Source organism: Dunckerocampus dactyliophorus, chromosome 16 (assembly GCF_027744805.1).
Source record: "Dunckerocampus dactyliophorus isolate RoL2022-P2 chromosome 16, RoL_Ddac_1.1, whole genome shotgun sequence".
In the NCBI taxonomy this organism is placed as follows: domain Eukaryota; kingdom Metazoa; phylum Chordata; class Actinopteri; order Syngnathiformes; family Syngnathidae; genus Dunckerocampus; species Dunckerocampus dactyliophorus.
Genome location: NC_072834.1, coordinates 20,500,035 through 20,514,980, shown reverse-complemented (window position 1 = coordinate 20,514,980; position 14,946 = coordinate 20,500,035). Strand labels below are relative to the sequence as shown.

General features: G+C 41.6%; 1 protein-coding gene across 9 annotated transcripts in view; it reads right to left on the bottom strand.

Annotated features, from left to right (window-relative positions):
- The window catches only part of rapgef6 (Rap guanine nucleotide exchange factor (GEF) 6), a 130,794-nt gene that overhangs the window by 19,752 nt on the left and 96,096 nt on the right, over positions 1-14,946 (bottom strand). For 7 of the 9 annotated variants that reach the window (XM_054754989.1, XM_054754994.1, XM_054754991.1 and 4 more), the window contains 9 exons: positions 14,613-14,771; positions 13,357-13,509; positions 9,196-9,360; positions 8,620-8,727; positions 7,605-7,808; positions 6,422-6,530; positions 6,087-6,330; positions 2,964-2,975; positions 18-175 (listed from right to left, as the gene is read on the bottom strand). In XM_054754989.1, coding sequence (XP_054610964.1) covers positions 18-175; positions 2,964-2,975; positions 6,087-6,330; positions 6,422-6,530; positions 7,605-7,808; positions 8,620-8,727; positions 9,196-9,360; positions 13,357-13,509; positions 14,613-14,771 — 1,312 coding nt within the window. The remainder of the gene's footprint in view (positions 1-17; positions 176-2,963; positions 2,976-6,086; positions 6,331-6,421; positions 6,531-7,604; positions 7,809-8,619; positions 8,728-9,195; positions 9,361-13,356; positions 13,510-14,612; positions 14,772-14,946) is intronic. The other 2 variants (XM_054754990.1, XM_054754993.1) reach the window with 1 other exon arrangement.

Below are 14,946 nucleotides of genomic sequence, written 5' to 3'. Positions count from 1 at the left end.
GTGAGTGTGCCTCCTACCTGCAGGGTTGGAGAAGTCCAGGACGCTGGAGGCCGGCTGGAGGAGGTCTGGGCTGCTGGATGACAGATTTCCAGGGACGGGCATGATAGCCACGCTGTGTCGACACTGCTTGGTACCCACGATGCTGTCGTCCTGAGACTGACCCAAGCCTCCATCGCTGGGAGATGGGGTGAAGGTTAGTGGTCATGTTAGTGTACCCTGTTTCAAGTATATTTCTCATACTTGATAACAAGACAACAAGATAACATGCTGATGAATGGAGACGCTCCATTACATGCAAACAATGTGCATACATGTGAATATATTTTACTAGTTCAGACAAGATTCATAAAAATAGGTATAAGTTACACTTTTAGGTCCCAAAACTCCATGTTCATGTTTGAAATCACTTCTACAACTTCAGACCTAACCAGAGATGAAATGTGATATTAATAATGATATTATTATTTATAATACTTTTTTATGTTGGTAGACCAGGGGTGACACAGACGTTTCTCCAGCAAGGGCCACATACTGAAAAATGACCACATGCGTTTATATTTCAAGAAAAACTAGAGGTCAGCTTTGTGATTTTTTTCCCATAATACTTTGACTTTATTCAATAATATGATAACTTTTTCGCCCACCTAATTTTCCAAAAATTACAACTTTATCTTGGTTTGTTTGTTTCTCATATTATTATGACTTTTAAAAAATAATATTTTGTCTTAAATATTTCAACTCTGTGCTACTAAAATGTCATTATTTTTCCTCATAATATTACCAATATATTCTGTAAAATTACAACTTTTTTTCACGTTAGAATAGACTTTTTTCTCGTAATACAGTATTTTGACTTTATTCTTACCATTCATATGGTTGTTTGTTTCTTTATACCAACTATTTAATCTTTCTTCTTGTACATTTTCTTCTCATAGTTATGAATTTAATCCAATAATATTGGACTTGATTACTGTAACATTACAACTTTTTAAGCAACCTCATTTTCCAAAAATTACAACTTTTTTTTAATTCTTCATAATATTACAACTTAAAAAAACAGCAGAGTCTTTCTTTAATATTTCAACTCTACTGAATGACGCTTTTTTTTCCTCATAATATTACATTATTCTCGTAAATTGATGACTTTTTCATCAGACTACAACTTTTTTCTCAGAACATTTTTACTTTATTTTTGTAAAATTAACGCAGATTTTTCCATTGTCGCTGTTGTTCTTTTTGTTAAATTATATTTCTGTAATGTGCTGGGGCCGCAAGTGACTCCCACTTTGGACACCCCACAATTAAAAGTGGTAATTATTATTTATTCTACTTTTTATGTTATGACCCATTTTGTAGCAAGAACCCCAGATTTTTCACAAAGGAAAAATGACAAATATATAATGTTTCCCCAAAATGACACCTCTACAAGCTGTTTCCCTTCATTTTAAGGTAGAAACTTAATATTTATATATGAATTTATTAAGCATTCATGAGAAAAACGCATTATAATCTGTCAGGATTGCAGTATATAAAAAATATGTGGTTATATAACTGAGTGTCTTGAAAAGCACTTTATCAATACATTGTATTATCGAGGCAATGGGCCCAAATTGATCCTGGGGCTAAAGAGCGTCAGCATATATCTCCTATTTTATACAACAAACACAAAACAGACACATTTTGACCAAGTTTCATACAATTTGCTTTGAAAGCGACCAATGTATTGAGAATGAAAATAATGAACTAAATGGCTGCTTGGTCCACTCAGGATGCTGTGTCATGTGTGAGGATGCGGTGCCATGTGTGAGGATGCTGTGTTGTGTGTGAGGATGCTGTGTTGTGTGTGAGGGTGTGCGTGTGTCTGTGTGCGTGCGTGTGTGTGTGTGAGGATGCTGTATCATGTGTGAGGATGCTGTGTGTGTGTGTGTGTGTGTGTGTGTGTGTGTATACGTGCGTGTGTGTGAGGATGCTGTATCATGTGTGAGGATGCTGTGTGTGTGTGTGTGTGTGTGTGTGTGTGTACGTGCGTGTGTGTGAGGAGGCTGTGTTGTGTGTGAGGATGCTGTATCATGTGTGAGGATGCTGTGCCATGTATGAGGATACGGTGTCATGTGGGTGAGGATACTGTGTCGTGAGGATGCTGTGTTGTGTGTGTGAGGATGCTGTGCTATGTATGAGGACGTGGTGTCGTGTGGGTGAGGATGCTGTGTCATGTGTGAGGATGGTGTGGTGTGTGTGAGTGTGTGTGTGTGAGGATGCTGTGTCGTGTGTGAGCGACAGAAAGACGCACATTGAAAACAATGGGTGTGTGTTACTGCCAAGACACATGCACATTTCAGGATGAAAGATCAGTGTGTATACTTATCATCAATAAAATTCAATATTCTATTCATAGCTGTCAAAATTTACATTCTAAATAAGGGAAAATAATGGAATTGTGGAATTACACCCTCCCAACCCATACAAGAAAATGTTTTGTCTGTCTTGAAGGTGGGCATAAAGGGCCTGAGTTATTAGATTTAATTAAAGCGTCTTGTATAGCGTTGAATTGATTGTTCATTAATCGCATCTCAAGGCAACTGAGGTAAAATGCGCAGTACTTGCTGCAACCAGCAGAGGCGCTGTTGATTAAACTACAGCATGATAAAACACAACACAAACAAAGCAACAAAAAGGCCCATTCCTTTATACTGGCCATTGAGGCAGCTGAAGTTGAGCCAGACGGATTCTGCCTAGCAACGAGTGGCTGAGAGTTGAATTGTTTAAGTACCTATGTTCCCTGAAGGCAACGTGATAGGGGAAGGTCCCTTGTGTTTGCATTACTTATGATTTCACACCCATCCCAGTTGATGGCTGATACATGCACATGTGAGGATGGGATGTGAATGTGAATGTGTGTGTGTGTGTGTGTGTGTGTGTGTGAGAGAGAGAGAGAGAGAGACACACTGATGAAGAGCTCTTACCCAAAGAGGCCCCTGAAGCAGCAGAGAGCATATTGCAAAGCGTGAAAATTAAAGGAAAAACACAACATAAAAGAGAATCCGCTAAAGTGTTACAAACTGCAGCAGCAGCAATGTGTCTCACTATATAATCAGTATAGAATGCATGGGGTGGAGCAAAAACATGCTACAAGTGTTCTTGTTGAGGAAGCGTATAGTCGTGTGCTACCTTGTCAGGAAAGAGAAGAAGAGACTAGTCAGCGTGGATTTTTAAAGGCTCAACTGAACACTGAAATGCACACTTGTAACAACCTAGGGTGACACGTTCACATTTAGAAATCGCAATGATTTGACTCCGAAAAATAAACCAAAAATCATGAATGATGGGAAAAAAAACAATGACAAAGTTAGATTTAATCGTTATTTTGTAAAAAAAAAAAAAAAAGTTGACAACAATTATGCATCCATCTAGCCATCCATTTTCTATGTTGCTTCTCCTCATTAGGGTCGCAGGGGCATGCTGGAGCCTATCCCAGCTGACTTCGGGCGACAGGCAGGGTACACCCTGGACTGGTCACCAGCATGTATTTACACAATTAAAAATTAAGTCCAAGACAAAAATGACTGTCAAATGATTTTTCAAATGTTTTTTCCCCCCCTTTTATCGTAATCCCAAATTGGTTCCAGACCCGACTGCGATAAGTGAATTTCCGCCAAGTGGGATTCCTTATATAGAAATGGAATATTTTGGTAGTGAGAGCATAGAAAACCTCTTTGCCACCTTCTAAATACGATTTTTAACATTATTAGAGCCCTCTAGACATGAAATAACACCCCTATAGTTACCTTTCTGCTCCTATTACCCAATATAGTAGACACAAAAAGTGAAAATAAGTCATAAGACTTTGTAGTATTCACAAGGTGGTGCTGTAAGTGTGTTAGGTTACTCGGGGAGCTGAGTGGAGAAGCGGGCAGCGAGTGATGTCGGGGTTCAAAGTGTAGTTTTATCTTGGCGTGTGTTACAGCAGCGACAGGAGCCTGTGTTTCAGATTATTGTGGATGTTGTGAGATCATTCAAAGCCGCAATAAAAGCCTGTTGTTTCACCCATCACGTCTGGTGCTTGTGTGTTTCACACCCAACATCACAGTAACATCACTGACACCTAGTGGCCAGTGTACAATACTACATATCATCACAAAGTTTCGTCTAGTGTTTTCTGAATGCCTTGTATTTGTTTTTTACTTCATTTAGCCGATTTTATGCTTGAAAATGTTTAATTTAGGCAAAAAATGTCCCGTATTGAACCAGGAAACAGCATGATTATGTGGCATCATTTTGTTACTAATACATCACCCACTTACTATCAGGAAAGATATTCAAGATCATTTTCCCCCCAGTTTAGATCTGATGTGTTTTCGAAGTGTTCCTTTAATTTTTTTGAGCAGTATACTTGGGAAAAAGCGTGATGAAGTGAAGTGCGAAGTGGTGGGGGATTAGAGTACTTGGTGAAATGATAACAAAAAACATGAACTCAACAGTAAAGCGGTCTCAATTTTTTAAAGCGTCAAGGTTAAATTTTGGACAGAACATGTACTTCCTGCAAGGTTTTCTTCTGCTGCCCAAACTAGTCGGGCTCCAACTAGTGGCACCTCCTGCGGCTAATGAGTGAAATCCCTTCATGTCGCCATCGCTTCCGACCCAGGTATTGTTCATTCAAACAGGAAAACCACCAAACTCCACGGGATGGGCAGTTTTGGATTTATTCTAGTTTAGTCTAGTCTATCCACAAAGGAGGACAAATCCTCATGTTTCTAACATGAACTGAGCCCAGGCAGACCCATTTCTGCAGCTTTGAATCAAAGAGTGCTGTGAGGCCGACCTTGTCGGGTCGATGAAGGGAAGATGAAGACAGGCCTTTGGCGCTTCGGATCAATGGTGGCATTTATTTTCATGCTAACGCTGCGCCCCGGTGCTTTTTGTACAATGCATTCAGGGGAACGCCGGTTTTCGTAATAACTGTGTAATTAACCAGGCGAGAAGAGGAGGGGTTTGATGGGACGGACAGTGGATGCCAGCCTGCAGGAGAAGCACGACTTGGAACACTGCCGCAATTATAGAGACTGCTGATGGATTACAACAGACGGTGATCACGCCTTTTTACAGTTGGGTCATTTGGCACAAATCACGACTAAATAATCCGCTTCTTTGATAAATAACACTAAGTAGAGTCGGGTAAAATGGATCCAATTCTTGGTGGAGGTTCTGTGCAGTCATTTTTCCACTTGAGGCATCAAGATGAGGCATCAAGAACCATGAGATAAAACAGAAACATGCAAAGAATGCTATTTCTTGCTACAAAAAAACAAGTTTGCATCGAGTCGGATGCTCCGGCTCAGGTCCATACACATTTGTCCTCGTTTCCGTTGTAAAGGTGGCGTGAAATATTCAAACAAGCCCACTTCTCAGAAGGCTTTCATTGAGGTACCAGCGTAGGATCCAGCTGGGAATGCTGCTGTCTGCTTTCTAGAAGGTGGTTTAGTTGTGTCACTTGTTTTGAAATTTGCGTTTTATGTGAAGCGTTTGCTGCAATGTCACGTTATTTATGTAGTCGACACTGCCAGCAGCGTCCCACTAACTGCTAACGCTCATCGTAAAACCGTCCTTGTTTAGTTGGACGCTAACAGGCTCCATCTTGAAGAAGATGACGGCTTCTTCGCTACTGTTCTTCATGAACAGGCAGGATTATTATGTTTATTATCACGTTTAAACATATTTCCTCTTGCTTAAAGTAGCTGAACATGATGCTAAATACAATTAACGTCACAAACCCCACAAACTCACAAGCTCTGGTATCGGAATAGTATTGGCATCGGCAGATATCCAAATTCAGGTATCGGGATTGTATCAGAAGTGGAAAAATGTGGATCGGTGGATACTTCACACTTATGCGTGCAATAACGTGCAAGCATTTTGACTTTTGGGTGACGTTGAGTCTTTGTATTTTATTTCTATTGTGAAATGCGGCGTTAGAATTAATACCTTGTGACGAGAGAGCGCATGTGCGCATGCGTTCAAGCGTGCTAACGGAGGGGAGATGCCATCAGAGCACTTCAGGTGTTTGAAGGGGCCCCGTCTTAGCGACTTACCTGAAGGGTTTGGGCGGCAGGATACTGAAGCGCGTCTTCTCCAGCATCTTCCTGATCTTGTTGCGCCCCCCCGACACAGTGTTGGCCTTCATCTTCCTGGTGGCCTTGTGGTCGGTGGGGAACTCCATGTCTCCGGGTAGGTCCGGGATAGAGAAGCGGTTGCCCTTCTTCTCCTGGATTTTGGGAATGTGCGGGCCACCGTTCTTCTTCTCGTGCATGATCCTGCTTAGGAGCTCCTTGAAGACTGCGCACGAAAAGAGACAGGCGGCTTGTCACCTCGGATAAAAGATGGCGGGTGGGTCAGCGTAAATTCTGGATAAGGCAGGTTGGCTCACCAAATATGTTGGTCTTGACTGTGAGGGACAAGTGCGTGTTGTTCCTCATGATGTCCACGGCTTTGGAGAAAGAAATGTTCTCAAAGTTCTGCCCGTTGATCTCCATGATCTGAAACAAGGCCAAACCGTCGTCAGGTCGTCTCCACGCACGACATCACACGAAAGCTATTTCATAGTCTCAACCTGGAAGGAGCGCTTGAAAATGGATTTTATTTGCTACGAAAAGCAGTTTGTGTGAGCACAGAATGTGGAGATGAACGTACAGCAGGCCTGAATGCAAAGACACTCTTGAGTCTTTAAGCGCACGTTTGCATTTGCAAGTGACATGAAAAAGGAAGTGTGAGGCGCACTGTGTTTGCAGTTTAAAGATGCAGCAGAAAAGTTGCACTTTTTGATATTTTTAGACATGTGGCAATGTAAAAAAAAAAAATTAAACAAAGTAAAAAGCAATCAGTTAAATAAAGAAATATATTTATAATTGTTTTCATTATTACTACTACAAACATAAAAAATAACAAAAACACAAAATAAATACATAAAAATGACGAGTGTTTTTTTTTAAAAGATGCGTTTTAAAATGTAAAAAAAAAAAAAAAAGATGAGGCTTCTACTACTTATAGTGGGAAAATAAGTATTTGATCCTCCTCTTGATATTGCAAGTTCTGCCTCTGACAAAGATATGAACAGTACAGCATTTTTAGCGTAGCTTTCTTCCAACAATGAGAGACTAAAAAAATCCCAAAATCCAGAAACAAAGAGCAGAAGTTGCCAAGTGACAGACTCAAAGCCACCTGGGCGTGGCGAGCATCTGTAAAAAGGAGTGGACCAAAATCCCTCAGTTAGCCAATTAACTGAAGACAAACTAAATCATCACACTTGCAGCTCCCACGTTGGTAGCTGACGTGCTGACGATAGTTTCGGCACAGCAACATTTTAAGATGTGTAGCTAAGACTGCTTTCCATTGTATTCACATTATTATTAAATAAGCCTCTAAAGTCACACACAAAATGTCCCCGTTTGAGCCGCCGTCACGCAGAACCTCAGCGTTTGTCACAAGTCTTCAAATAACAGTTTATTTCAGACTTCTTTAATTATTCGCTATTATTCGTCTAGAAATGCTTACATCAGAAATATGCTGATTGGTCACAGCCCCACTTGCCCCTTGCATCAAGGAGGTCTCACCTGGTCTCCCCGCTTGAGTCCCGCCTCGGCAGCCTTGCTCCCGTCCTCCACCGACTCCACGAAGATGCCGAAGCCCCGCTCACTGCCGCCCTGCACGCTGAAGTAGAGCGGCGCCTCCCGGGACGCCTTCTGCAGTGTAATCTGTCGCCACTTGGCCTTGGCCGCGCACGCAATGTTCAGCAGCCTCAAATGGCCTTTCATTTTCTGGCAGACGCATGCCAAAAAAAAAAAGTCAGCCAGCATGTGGTTTTATATAAAAAATAATAAAAACATAATATACGGACAATCACTTACATTTCTAACCCTTAGCCCTAACATTAACCCTTTATCCCTAACCTTAACACTAACCCTTAGCCCTAACATTAACCCTTTATCCTTAACCTTAACACTAAACCGTAACCCCAACACTAACCCTGAACCCTAACACTGACCCTTAACTCCAACACTAACCCTTTACCCTTATCCCTAACGCTAACCCTTAATACTAACCCTTTACCCTAACCCTTAACCTTAACACTAACCATTTCATTTACCCTTAATCCTAACACTAACCCTTGATCTTTAGCCTTAAAACTAACCCTTAACCCTAACACTAACCTTTTACCATTAACACTAACACTGACTCTTAACCGGAACATTAACCCTTAATCCTAACACTAACCCTTAACCCTTTATCCTTAACATTAACACTGACTCTTAACACGAACACTAACCCTTAATCCTAATACTAACCTTTGACCCTTAACCCTAACCTTTGATCCTTAACACCAACACTAACTCCTAAGCCTAACACTAACCGTTTACCGTTAACACTAACCCTAATCCTAAAACAAACCCTTGATCCTTACCCCTAAAACTAATCCTTGACACTTAATGGCACACTATACACACACACACATATTAGCATATACTATATAAATAAATAAATCAACAAATAAAACTAACCTTTAACCCTAACACCAACCCTCACCAACCCTAAACCCTTAATCGTAACCCACAACCATAACCCTCTTACCGTGCTTTCCAGCAGCTTCTCAAAGTCCTCCAGGAAGCGGGTCATGGCCATGTCGCCCTCAAAGTCGTTGAAGTGGTTGTTGACCCACAGCAGCACGATGCGCGTGACCTGCCGACAGACAAAAGACGTCAACGCTGCGTGTTTTCATCAATGAATGGGACAACGCCACACCGCATGAATCAATGACCTCTGCTCGACACCGTGTTACTTTGCAGCACTTTGACCAGCAGTTTGACCCTGGAACAGACTATTTCCATTTCTATTATTTCTGAAGAGGAAAATGGATTGCCAATTCAAACAAATGAGCACTTGATTGAAGCAGTGTGGACCCACGGTAAGCTAAAGCGAGAGGACTTCCTAAGAGGAACTAACCGAGGACAGCCCAGACCGCTTAACTCGTGTAGCGATCGCCAATTGAATTTGTAGCAACATGCGTGAAATTAAAGCTTGGGACGTGCTGATCAGCATAAACAGTGGATTTTAAACCTGCAGCACAAAAGTGAAAGTATTGTTTTATTCATATGATGATATACGCAGCACACACACACACACACACACACACACCCATGCACTGACCGTGTCTCGCAGGACATCCATCTGGAACCATTCCAGCAGCTTCCTGCCCACCTGCATGGGACTGGACAGGAAGGTGCGGTAGGTGAGCAAGAAGTCTTCGATGTAGGTGGGGTCCACCACCGAGGGCTCCTCCACCAGGTGCATGATCAGACGCTCAGGGGTTCCCTAGGGTGACACACACACACAATGAGGGAAAATGGAAGAACTGACTAATTTTGGGGGTGATCCGGATCATCATCTGGATCCAGGAATCATTTTAAGGATTCTTTAACATTGCGAGATAGGACCATTTTCATTATTTGTGCATATAACTACATAAAAAAATGGTCAGAGCACTTAAAAAAAAATACAGGACAAGTTTCCAACAGGTTCTACAAAATATCAAAGACTGATCCAAAACATGTAGGATTATTATTTTGGTGTGAATCACTATATGGTGGGGAACTATGGCGCTCTCAGAGTGCTTTTCTAGTTTTAGCATGTGCCACAGGCCAATAAAAAAACTACCAGAGGCCACTAGGCTGCACTTTGGGCACCCCTGGCCTAGATTATTTTTTAGTTTTGTAAATTATATTTTTAGATGCTACGGGCAGCAAACTTTGGACACACCCGTCCTAAAAGTTAGCTGTCATGTATTTAACAGGAAATAAATGTTTCTATTTACTGTCCTGATATGGATGCAATGTGTTGACATGTGATTGAACTTCCGGCCGCTGGCCTGAGGTCGTACATTTCATTCACAAAAAAGAAGCTTTATGGAAGGAAACGATTCTTGGGCTTGGGGAAGTGAAAGCAAAAAACATCCTCTTCTTGTCTGACAGGAAAAAAAGCAAAAAGCAGCCTGGGGAATGCACTGGGATGCGCTGATGTGTTTTTCAGAGGTCCATTAAGAGGATCGATGCCAACTGACGAAGGGATCAGAGGTCCTGGGCGGACAAGAGGAGCTAATTGCGCACACGCTTCCTCTAAACCGCCAATAAACAACGCTGAGTTGCCGCATTGGCAAGGAGCTACTCCCGTCAATCCTTGACAAGATGCTAATTGCTCCCTTCAGCTCACTGCTGCGACCTTCTCGGGTCCTGGTCCAAGGTCAGGATTGGCGGCCCCGACTTGAACTTTCAACTAGGAATGCTCCAATCAATCGGCCACCGATGAATATCGTCCAATTTCCGTGAAAAAGCACATGTGGCTCGTACTACTGCAGCATGCAGTGATCAAGTGTTGTGTCTTGCCCTAACTAACATATTGGGTAGCGTCCTCCTTCCACTTTCCTTCACACTGTGCAGGCGTGCCAAAACAAAAACAAACATGTCTGTCGTGTGGAACTTACCTGCCAACACATGGCAGGAAAAACATCTTGTTGGGGTAGCACGTTAACAAGTTTTCATTTAATACGGAAGAACAAACACTTTTTGAGGCATTTTCGAGGCTCACGGTGTGATCATCAGTCAAACGGCAGCTAATGCAGGCAACACTTGCCCGGATGTGCATGTCAGTCAGAAGGCTAAGCTAATAACCCAAAAAATTATTGAATTCAACGGACGAGATGACCAGCCTTTGTCAGCCAATTGGAACCCACCTGGAAGTCCTACTAGAGCTCCTCCAGACCATGTACTCTCACATCTATCATCCTCTGTACGTTTACCAGTGATATATGTTCTCTTGAAAAAGTAAAAGTCAAATATGTTTTTGTCTAAATGAAGGTGATTCTATGGTTTTGCATATCATGTGTCCAATAGCAGGGGTGCAGTCAGGAATTCTGGGCTCCATGAAAAAAAAAATGTTGCCCCCACCTCCTTTTCATTAATTAATTATATATTTTATTAGTAATTACCTATTTTTTGGGCCCCTGGCAGTCACCTTGGAATTGTCCTGACTTTTCCCCCTTATACAGCACCGCTGGCCAATAGCATTCATCATAAAGGATTTGAAAACTTTAAAATTAATCCAAAATGTATAATTAATGTGAAAGCCTTCAAAATGAACAGAACGCTTGCAAGAATCCCTGAAAGTTTGGTGAAGTTGGACTCCCTGGTCATATATATTTTATTTATAATATTATCGAAGTTACAGCATAGAAAGCCATCTAAATACGGGTTTTAACAATATTGGAGACCTCTAGACATGAAATAACACCCCTATAGTCAGCTTTGCACTCCTATTACTAAAATAATTGATATTATTACATAAATATGGTAGACATAATATGAGAAAAAAAGACAAAAGACAGAAATAGGACTCGTGCTCTGTGTGTTCCGGTGCTCGAGGAGATGAAGTGGGGCGGACATGAAGTGCCATCAAGGTTTCAGAGTTGAGTTATAGCTTAGCGTAGGTTGCGGCTGTAATAGTAGCTCGTGTTAGGGATGATTGTGCCTCTTGTGAGATCATTCAAACGCCCAATAAAAGCGTGTTGTTCAGCCGATCAAGTCTGGTGCTTGTGTGTCTCGCCAAACATTACAGTAACATTACTGATACCTAGTGACCAGTGTAGAATACTACAGATCATCATAGCGTCTTTGAATGTGTCTTCTGACTGCCTTATACAGTATTTGTATTTTACTTCATTTAGACATTTTTATGCTTGAAAAAGCTTACTTTAGGCTAAAAATACTCAACATTGGCTTAAATATTTTTGACTAACAATAGGCCATATTCAACCACAAAGCAGCATGATATATTCAGCAATATACTACACGCGAATGGCGAGGGATGACTTTAGCGTGCTTTCTTCGATAGAAAACCCCTCAACAAAAAAAAAGTCGCCTCTGCTACCTCAGAAATCATTCAAAATCTTTAGCTTCCTTGTTTCCAGTTACCTTTAGAAGTTTGAAGAGGATCTGGTTGGGAATCTGAAGCGACGACAAGAAAAAAACTGAAACGTCGACCTTTGATAACGACGGCCAAGTTGTGCGGGATGTCAATCAAAATCAATGGTGACCCGTTAGCAGAGAAAACGGTTGTACTTCAGCGAAGACAATCTCACGGTGAAAGCTGCAAAGAGTTTCGCAAGCACAAGAAACCATCGGACCTTTGAGCTCAGCTCACTCGGTGGGATGTCGGTCAAAATCAGTAGTGTTCTCTGCTTTGACGTGTAATCATAATGATGACGAATGAAATTTCAAAGGCCATCGTGGGAAACAAAAACTGCTTCACTGGGCCTTTGACCTCAGTCACCTCATATATTTGGAGTTGGAGCTCAATCAAAATCACCAGTGCACCCGCTTCCAGACAGAGTAGGAATAGCCTAGATTAGGAGTGTCCAAAGTACGGCCTGGGGGTCATTTGTGGCCCACGGCACATTCTAAAAATATCATTTAAGAAAACTCAAGAAAAAAAACAATGGAAATGGAAAATCACATTTACAAGAATAAAGTCAAAATATTAAGACAAAAAATTCGCAATTTTCTGGGAATCACATTGTAATTTTACCAGGAAAAATAACATAATTTTAGTAGCGTAGAAGAGAAAGAAAAAAATTGTTTTTTTCTTTTTTTTTTTTTTAAAGGAAAAGTGCACTTTCCTTTAGAATGCACAGAAAAGAGAAGGACACACAGTATGTGTTCATGTCTCACATGAGGATTGTGGATGATGGGCAAAATTCCCAAAAAAGTGCACTTTTCCTTCAAGTCGCAATCTTATAAGAAACAAACAAAACAATGAATGAAGATGCAATTGGTAGAAAATCAGCTTATGTTCCAAGAGTAAAGTCGAAATATTATGGAAATGCAGAAAATTTGCAAGAAGACAGACCAAAACAAATCAGATTTTTCACCAATTTTTGTTGACTATGACACAAAATCAACAGTACCCCTGTTTAGAGAGCAAAGTGATATCCTTAAGCAAGATTAATAAACAACTCCGCTTAGACCTCGCTCAAAATCAATAGTGTCCCTTGTGCCTTGAGACGGAACTGCAATCCTTTGATGTGTGAAGACGATCAGCTAAAAATGCGGACGGGTTAAGCAAGGCCAAGAAATAATAGACTCTTTACATTAGCAAACTCAAAATTGTGTGGAATATCACTCAAAATCAATAGTGCCCTTGTGTGCTGATGATAATCCCTAAATGTATGTAAAGACAATCCACTCAAAAGTAAAGTGAGGAATGAGTGAACATTATGACCACCTGTGTGGGACACCAGACAAAACCATTGCCACGCACCTTGATGACGATGTGTCCCTTCCTGGTGCCGCTGCGGTCCAACTCGCGGTGCTCCTTTACCATCACGATCTCGCCCTCCTCCTCCACCTTGTGCGTGTTCTTCTCCACGTGGTTGAGGATGCGCCAGTAGTCCTCCTGGGCCACGCACACAAACTGCGAGGAGGCGAGGACATGGGCGGGTCAACCGAGACGACTTTCTAAAAGACGGACAGCGGCGGCTGCTTTTCCCTTTGCTAAACAATCGCCTTCTGCTTTCTCTTGAGCGCGACCTCTCTTGACTTCCTGGCAGTCAGGGGACAGGAAGTGACGCGCAGGACAGAGGAAGTGGGATGTAGAGATGAGCCTTGCCATAACATATACACTATGTGACAAAAACCCCCTCCATTTTCACATCTTTTTTTCTTTATTAAAGGCCCTGAGAAGGAACGGGGTCTAGGAATAGCTTCATGTTGTGTTGTTACATAAGAGTGAAACACCAAGCTAATGTTGCATAAACCAAAACAACTCTTCTTTTACCTCCACAACCGTGACCCGACCCCATAGATAGATTGCAGTCCTGTGGGGAAAAACGAATAAAAAACTAACAATAACAATTAGGGGTACAAAATATTTATCGTGACGATACAACGGAATTATGACATGATACCGATAAATGCGATAACATTAAAAGCAATAACAGATCATTTAAAAAAAATGCTCCAATGAGGCAAGATTACCTGTACTGTGCGGGTGACCAAATTAAGCACTCCTTTTTTCTCTTGCCTGTGACGTTAACGGCCTGTCGTAAACTTCCCCTGTGCTCACTTGTACACAAACAACAAGTAACTTTGTACCAAATGCTCCGCGATGAGGGGGAAAGAGCACACAACAAACCTTATCAGCCACCTGAAACGCCAGCACCGCGGTGTTTGAAAAGTGCAAAAAGGTTTGCCAGAGACCTCCGTGGCGTCACACCAGCTGCTCGGGGTGTGTGTGTGTAAATATAAATAAAAAAGTAGACATAAAAAAGTTTGGTTATCAGTACCATATTGGTCTTGAGAAGCAAAAGTTATCGGCATCAGTTTGAAAAAAAAAAAAAGATATTGCGCATCTTTAATAATAATAATAATAAAATCAATGCTCAAGTTGTTTATGCTGAGCTGAAAAATAAAATCCAAATCTATATTATAAGAACGTATTTACAAATTGAGGCAGGACAGCACTCACGTCAAATGACAGAAAACAACAACAACAAAAGAGCGTCTTTGTCTGCGTACCTGGCAGTCGTCCCCTTTGGTGCGGACTTCTCCGTTCATGTGCTGCTTGTCCAGGGAGGGTGAGATGCCAAAGCTGTTGCCCATACAGAGAGTCTCCACTCTGCCGTCAAGGTGGCCGATCTCCACCGCCCCGTTCAGGATGACGTACCAGAGGTCCAGCTGTGGACACGTCACATCGTCAAACACCGTGTTCTTCTTCTTCTGCTATATGAATACCAACACAAATAGTACTACTTGCAGCTACTTACAAACACTTTCTAAACACACCATCACTGACTGACCAACCGAATGCCTGGACTGTTCTTATCTTCTTTTTACACTTCAAAGACAAATC